We start from the raw sequence: 8504 nt of genomic DNA, 5'->3' as shown, positions 1-8504 counted from the left end.
TAAAGATATATGACAAATCATTCTAGGTGTGCCTGGTGTAGAAGCTGCATCGGGATGAGAAGTAAGTTGCTATATCAGTTCAGCAGTGGGCCCTTCGTTGCCAGAGGAGATTTCCCTGGCAAGCCCCCTCTTCCCTCCAGCAGATAGTCTGTGCCACAGGGCTGGCTGACAGGCACCTGAAATCTCAGACAGGAGAAATCTCTTTTTCAAAAGCAAGGTTTCTGGGAGACAGATGCTATCAAACCCCAAGAGGAAGGTTAGCAGGTCAGGCTGTTTGACTTTGCTTCTGCCTCCTGCTGAGTTCTGGAAAAGGATTTATATTTTCTGGGAGGTGTTGTGTGAAACCCCTTCAGGGTCAGAAAAAATACATCCATTTGTCATTTGGCGGTTGGGGGGAACATGGAATCTGGAGTCGACTGTTCTTAGCATCTGGTGAGAGTGAGAGTGTGAAATACAGGCGGTGAGAAAAAGTGCAGGCATAGGGAAGGCAAGTGAAAACCTACCACTCTCCCCTTTACCAATTGGCTCCATAACAGCTGGGGTTTTCCTGACAGTCAAACTTTACCTCCCCCCACCTGCCCTCCAAGAGATGTGCTGGCCCTGATGTGGATAAATCCTTTTAACTGTCAGTAAAGTCCAGTGAGGTTGGCATTTTAAAAATGAAAAATGAAAGGGAGGAAAAAACCAGAAATAAACAAAGGAAGTAAATAACAGTTGAGCAGCACTCCTTCCAATCTATCCGTCCCACAGCAGATCGAGTGAACATTCCAGAACATAAATCTCACCCTGAAACTGCTGGGCTTCCAACCTTTCAAATGGTTTTTCATTGACCTTAGAAGTGAGTCCAAAATTTTAAACATGATATACAAGGCCCTTTGCAATCGGATGTCAGCTGAGTTTTCTAGCTTTGTCACCCATCACCTCCCCTTCACACACTCTGCATTCCAGCTACATATGTCTCCCCGCTTCCTAAACGAGCCACACTTTATTCATCTCTGAACTTTTGCACACGTATGGCCACCCACCAGCCACTTAAATCAAGCACAGTAGTTAAGTGTACAGACTCCAGAATCAGGCTGCTTGGGCTTAATCCCAGTTGTGGGCAAGTTTCTGATCTTTTTTGCTTTCATTTTTTCAGTTGCAAAGTGGGGCTACCAAGAGGGGTGCTGTGAGGATCAGATGAGAGACATGGCAAAGAATCAGCACACAATCCACGTTAGCTGTTGCTCAACAAACATTGGTTGGCTGGCTGCCCAGTAGGTGGGAGGCCCTTTGCATCCATCCATCCATCCATTCATCCATCCATTTATTTATTTATTTATTTAACATCTTTATTGGAGTATAATTGCTTTACAATGGTGTGTTAATTTCTGCTGTATAACAAAGTGAATCAGTTATACATATACATCTATCCCCATATCTCCTCCCTCTTGCATCTGCCTCCCATCCTCCCTATCCCACCCCTCTAGGTGGTCACAAAGCACTGAGCTGATCTCCCTGTGCTATGAGGCTGCTTCCCACTAGCTATCTATTTTACAATTGGTAGTGTATTGTCCATGCCACTCTCACTTTGTCCCAGCTTACCCTTCCCCCTCCCCGTGTCCTCAAGTCCATTCTCTACTTCTGCGTCTTTATTCCTGTCCTGCCCCTAGGTTCATCAGAACCATTTTTTTCTTTAGATTCCATATATATGTCACATCCATTTATTACATGCTACTTCCAGTCTAGAGGAAAGGCAGACATGTAAACAGGACGTTATAATACAGCGTGATCAAAGTGAGGATGGAGCTATGTGAGCCAGAAGGAGCAACTTGTGGGGTCCCTCCCTTCCACCCTTTCCTCAGCTGGATGCACCTCAGATGACACCTCAAATTCAGTTTTTAGCCAGGCCCTGAGGCTTGAGAAAGATAGGAGAAAGTAAAGAATTTCCAACCTAGGGCTGGCATTCAGACTTTAGGCACCAGTACAACCCTACTGGCTGTTAAAATATTGAAACAACTTTCATACTCATTGACAAAGGCCCTAAGCACCCCAAGTATTCCATAATGCCTCCTTCCCCTCTGCCTCGTGCAGCCTGGCTCTGGGGAACACTGAATGGACACCATCAGGGACCACCCTTATTCCCCCCAGGGCACATGCCTGCCAGCTTGTCTGGAGGTATTTTTTCACTCTGGTTCCCCTCCCCCCTAACCCCCAGGACCCACCCTCCATCAGTCGTGGCCCTGGGAACTGTGAGCAAATGTGAATTACCAGTTTGTCCCCTGAGGAGGCATTTTGAGCATCAGCTGTACTTGAACTTGGGGGTACTCCCTGTTCCGTGAGTCCCAGGAGCTGTATCTGCTTGTTTGTTGAGATGACTGCTGCTTTGAGGGTAGCTTTTGGCCTTCTTCTGGGCCCTGGCTTATGCCTGCAGTACCCTTTGGAAATCTCTGCTTTTCTACCTGCCTGGATTCCTTCTAGCCAACCATCCATCCCACTCCAGAGGTTCCTGTCACCTCCTAGATGTGTCCACTCCATTCTGCACTACACCAGGACTTATCCTGACAAGTGACTTTATGGACAAGGCCCTGGTATTCTATGAAGCAGCACAGAGTGGGAGCTTTGGAGCCAGGATTATCTGGGTTTGAATACCAACTCTACCACTTCTAACTGTGCAAGTTTCTCAGCCTCTCTGGGCCTCAGTTGCCTTATCTACAATGTGGGACAATAAGAGTACCTACCTCAAAAAAAAAAAAAAAGAGTACCTACCTCATAGAGTTGTTGGGAGGATTAAAGGACAAAGTAATGGAAAGCACTTAGATGAATGTCTGGCATATAGTAAAAGCTCAGTAAATGTTAGAGATTTATTATTATTATTTTGCATTGAAGTTTTAATGGGCACATTTAGGTCTATTTTTAAACATTTTCACCTTGCTTGTTGCCTCTTTGCACAACACCTCCAGAGAGGTAGATATTGAAAGATATTGATTAGCATCCTGATTTTTGAGGTGAGGAAACATACTTGGCTACTATATCAAGTGATGAAGTGTTATTAAGTGGCCATGGTTAAAGACAAATTTTCTGATTCCCCATTTAATGTTATTTGTCCCCATCAGGGAACACTGAAATAGGTGGATAGTTATTCATTCAATAAATATTTATTGAATGGCTACCATGTACCAGGCACAGTGCTGGGCAATGAGGATACAGTAGTGAACAAGATAGGCAGGTCCCTGTGCTCCTGGAGTTACCATTCTAGAGGGAAGAATGGTATAGGCAAGTATATATGATATATGCTATAGGCAAGAAGAATGCTATAGGCAAGTAAATTATGATAAAGAGGATGTATCAGTTAGTGTGATGAAAATAAAACAGGGTCATGTAATAAAGAGTAACTGTGGCAGATAGGGTGATGAAGGAAGTTTTTTCTGAGAAGGAGACTTTTATGACAAGAAGAGGGGTGAGCTGAAAACCTTTTCCCCTTGGATACGTAGCTGGGATCTGGGAGGGAAGTTCTCATAAAGGGGGAGTTACCAGGGTCCTGCTCTGGGCCACCACAAACAAGTGGAAGGGGCAGGAGGGAGGGCTGCAAGTTAAAGGTGGCTGAGAGCCTGAAGTCAGAAAGACTTGCTGAATTGGAGGCTTTCTGGAAAGAGACAGAGGAGCAAAGAAACTTGTGAACAGTGGAAGGGTTTTTTTTCCTACAGGTATTAAGTTTAAATATATTTAAAACTAAACTTTATTGATCTAATTTAGATAGAATAATGTTAACTAATTTTAAGTGTACAGTTTGATCGGTCTTGAGAAATGTATACACCTATGTTAAATGTATACATATCCCCTATCAAGATACATAGTTACCATTTCCACAACTCTAAAATGTTCCCTTCATGACCCTTTGGAATCAATTCTGGTCAGCTCTTTTGTAGAATGTCCCTCAATTTAGGTTTATCTGGTAGTTTCTCATGATTAGACTGGGATCATGGGTTTTTGGCAAGAATGCCCTTCTGTTGACATTATATCAGGAGGTACATGATACCAATGTGTCTTTACTGATGGTGTTAACCTTTATCACATAATTAAGTTGTTACTGGTGGGCTCATCCATTGTAAAGTTACTCTTTCCCCTTGGTAAGTAATAACTATCTTGGGGGAGATACTTTGAGACCACCCCATAAAGATTTAAATTGGCTTTATATGAAACCTATATGTTGAATTAGAAAGTGTTTTATTTTACTTAGTTTTACTAGTTAAGAGCATGGTCTATTTTTCTATTTACCTGTTTTTCTTTTTCTCATTCATGTGTTATAGTTGTTTAATAAACATGGATTCTGAATTAATGGGAAGACAGTGTGATAGAATGGAAAAAGCATAGTGTTTGGCATGAGGCAAACCTGGATTTGAATCCCAGCTCTCCCACTTACTGATGTATAACTTTTAAAAAAGGCCTTTAAACCTGACCATCTAATTTCACAGCTGTAAAAAGCAGCTAATAACAAACCATCTCACAAGGTTTTTAAAAGAACTAAAGCACCTGGTAGTGTCTGGCACTAGTAAGTTCTCCGTAAATGTCATTTCTTGCCTTCCTTAATACATACGTGTTTAATATTATTGTCACTATGGTAATTAGACTCTCCTCTTTCTGGCTGGGTGGCTCTAGGATACAGAAATTCAATCAATTCTTCCAGATTTTTTTTCATGTTCTGACACCACAGAGACCTCAGTGCAGTGGAACTGCTGGACTTTTTACATGTCTCTGAGTCAGTGAGGAGAAAGTAGCTGCAATTGTTTTATAGTTGATGGCAAATTCTTACAGCTGACAAGTAAATTCTATCCTATACCTTTGCAAAGCTCATTCACTACCTCTCATATTTGGGGATTTGATTTTGATGGACGTACAAATATATCATTTGCAAAGGTGGCATTTTTATTTTTATTACTCCTGTATTTCTACTTTTTACTTTTCTTCTTCCATTATTAGAACTATTGTAAAGTAGAATTTTAACCGGGGCAATCTTGTGTGGTTCCTGTTTTTAACGAGAATTAATCTGAGCTTTCTTTGGAAAGATATACTCTTAAGTTAAGCTAGAGAGAGAACACTGCAATACCCCTCTCCTCACCCCTGATTGTTTTTTAAGGTTTAAGTGAAACTTTGCTTTCTCTGTCTTTTGTTTCCTTGCTCTAAATTTTATTTCCCATTTCCTAAACTTGTTTGATTTGTTATTTGTTCCCTCCCGAAGTTCTCTAGGCAGGGATTTAATTCATTGTTGCTTTTTTGTACTGATGAAGGCTTTCAGGGCTATACATTCTCTAAGTACTGCCTTGGCAATCTCCCGTAAAGTGGTCCTCCCATAAAAGGTCTTACCAATTTTTCCTTTTACCTTATGCTCCATTATGTTTTGGCCTGGCACTGTTACTAATCCTCTTTATTACAATATTTGACACTTTGATACTTTGCATTAATTTTGATTTCTTAAATGGTACATTAAAGCTATTGATTTGGGGAGTTTGGGATTAGCAGGTGCAAACTATTATAGATATAGGATGAATAAACAACAAGGTCCTACTGTATAGCACAGGGAACTATATTCATTATCCTGTGATAAACCATAATGGAAAAGCATATGAAAAAGTATATATGTATGACAGAGTCACTTTGCTGTACAGCAAAAAGTAACACAACATTGTAAATCAACTATACTTCAATTAAAAAAAACTACTGATTTTGATTACCAAGTTTTTTCTGCTGCCTGCCAGGAGATAATCCTGTTTTCCTTCTCCTTCTGCTCCTGTCATCCCTTTCCTATATGTGGGGCTTTCAGCTCAGCAGAAGCCTTTGTCCATTTCTAGCTGCTGGCAGTGGCCACATTGCTAATAGGATGCCTGGGATCACTTCCCCATTTAGAGGGGTGAAAGGTCAGGGTCTCACCCTCCAGGAATAAACCCCAAGGCCTGTTGAGCTCCTCCAGATCCTTGTCAGGGCCCTGTCTGGCCCAAAGCATTCCTTTCTCTGCTGGAGTCTGTCAGTTAGCTCTGGCAAAAATCAAGTTTCCTCACCCTGATCTTACCTCATCCACACAAGTTTCCCTGAGAAATTATGGAAGAGAAACTCTTAGAATCCTCAAATGTCAGAGCTGGAAGGGCCCTTAGAGACCATTTTGCCCCAATGGCCCTCATTTAACAGAACATATAACTTCCTTTGCTCTATTTCCACATTCCAAAGAATCCCCAAGGCCGCCTCATAATAAAAATCAGGAGTAAGTCAAGAGCCGAGTTAATCAAGGAAGTAAAGTACTATGGGACCCAGCTGTGCTCAGGGAGGACTGAGTCATCAGAAATGCAGACCTGGTCCCGGGATTTGTTTATTAAGGATTTTCTTCAAGGACAAAGAGAATGTTCTGTGGTAGCTTAACTCCAAAGCTTTTCATGGGGTCGGGGTGAGACTAGAAAAGGTTTGATTAGCTTTAGAAGGGCTGGGGAGTTTTAAAATCCTGGCTTTGAAGGAGCCTACCTTTACTTCTATCTGACTGGTCCAGGCATTGTAGAGAAGTTGTCAAAGTTTGTCTGTATGCTTCTTATCTCCCCCAAAATGTGCCTTTCTGGGTCCCACACTCAGAGGATCTTGCTTTCAGTTTGGAAATATATCAAGGGCACTTGCAACTGTGTTAGGATGGGCTTTGAGAGGTACAACTTCAATCCCATATCTAATTTGTAACAAGATTCTCCTTGCAAAGCATCATTACATCTATTCTTCTAGTTTAACCTCTAAACAGAGAGGGTAATTTTTGTCTACATTTTGCAGATAAAGGAAAAGGCTCAGAGTCTACCTAGGTGACTCTAAGGCCATGCAACTAGTAAGAGGCCAAAGCTTTAACTTTTGAGTCGAGAAGGAAGCCACATCTGTGCTTGTTCTACTAAGCCACAAGCACTTCAAAGGTGCCAAGGAATGCCACAGCAAACTAGCTAACAGAGGACCACAGGGCTGAAACCACTGTCTTGATCTGATTTGTAATGAATTATAGCATTGTGATAGACTTCTGAGAAGCATAGAGCAAATCTAGGAATTTAGTGCTAGTCTCAAAGGAGACATTGGGATTCACATAAGGTGGCTGTGAAGAATTTACCATTCTGTAGCTTTGTTCTCTGCAAATTTTTCTCTCAGACTGCTGGAAAACAAGGAAATCTCATCAGTTGGAGGAAATGACTTATAAGGAAGCTTTATTATGTGTGGGGGAGGATCAGATCCCATTGTAGTTCTGGATAGTGTTTAACCATGGGCAGTGAACACTGGGAGTGTATGTGTGTCCGTGGGTAATATACTTTCTTCAGTTTGTTTTTCATCTAAGCTAGCCCATCTACAAACTCTTAAAAGTGATCAAGAAAGCTGCATCCTTGGGATTAGAAGGGGGATTATCAAGTTAACTGTGAAATGCTGGGAGAAACAGGGAGACCACAGGTGGCAAAACTCTAAATAGCTTGTGAACTGAGATTTGGATAAACCGGATGACTTAGGAACTTGGACATGGGTTATATCCCTGTGTCTTGGGTGCTTAGAAAATAACCCAGGGTGAGATCCGGACACAAGTCCAACACTGTATCACCAGTCCTTGAAATTGGACGCATTCCCCTCCCTTGCCTCGGATATATCTGACCAAGAAAACAATGACACAATTTAAAAAAAGTTTTTTTTATTCAAGTTCTTGCCCAGTTTGTTGGACACCCTGTATTTGCACAGTCCAACTGCTCAGATGTATTGGAAAATACAGTCGTGCAGCGTGCAGTTCACTGGTCTGATGGTAGAGGGTGCTCCAGCTGGGATAGAATGCTGCTGGGGGTGGGGAGTAAACGGAGAGGAGAAAGAATTGTTGGCTCACAGGTTAGTGAGCAGCCAGTCTAGCAGTTGTTTTCTAGCCATGTTTCCCACGGCTTCATCCAGTGGTTGTTCCTTGGTGAACTTCATGACCTCTTGAAGAAGATCTCCTACCCTGTACCCCTTCTCTGCTGCTTTAGCTGAAACTTCAGGAAGCTGTGGAGAGAGCAGATACCTTGAGTCACATGATGCTTTTGGAGCCAGGGCCCCGACGGAGAAAGTCTACTATACCCCACCCACCTTCCTGCCTATGATTCTAGGATTAAAGGCTGCCACAGGTCCAGGACTGGAGGCTGCTGACATGGCTTTCCTTTTTTCTGGACCCTCCTCTAATGGCATAGATTAAAATGCCAAAGGTCCTTTCTTTTTGAGCTTCAAAAAACAAACTCTGGAATCAATTGTGTTCACTAATACTTTTCATCAGGTACTGGGATCCTTCAGTTAATCTGTACTGATTTCTAGGTCAAGGTTAGGGGTTGCCATTCCCCTGCCTCCCTAAAAAAAAGTACATGAGATTGGAAATAGGGAGGATAATTTGGTTCAGTATTTTATTTCTCTGGAATCCATCTAATGTAGGAAACACAGCTGTGGGGTGTGTGTGTGTGTGTGTGTGTGTGTGTGTGTGTGTGTGCATGCACACGTGTGCAAAACATAAG

At 42.2% G+C, this 8504-nt stretch overlaps 1 protein-coding gene across 1 annotated transcript in view; it reads right to left on the bottom strand.

Moving 5' to 3' along the window:
- Positions 1-7848: 7848 nt before the first annotated feature.
- Positions 7849-8504, bottom strand: part of AKAP4 (A-kinase anchoring protein 4) — an 11823-nt gene continuing 11167 nt past the window's right edge. Inside the window, 1 exon segment of the mRNA XM_060137347.1 lies at positions 7849-8004. Within this exon segment, the coding sequence (XP_059993330.1) occupies positions 7849-8004 (156 nt within the window).

Source organism: Lagenorhynchus albirostris, chromosome X, assembly GCF_949774975.1.
Source record: "Lagenorhynchus albirostris chromosome X, mLagAlb1.1, whole genome shotgun sequence".
Lineage (NCBI taxonomy): Eukaryota > Metazoa > Chordata > Mammalia > Artiodactyla > Delphinidae > Lagenorhynchus > Lagenorhynchus albirostris.
Note: the sequence above shows the minus strand (reverse complement) of the source record. Positions and strands in the feature narration are given on the sequence as shown.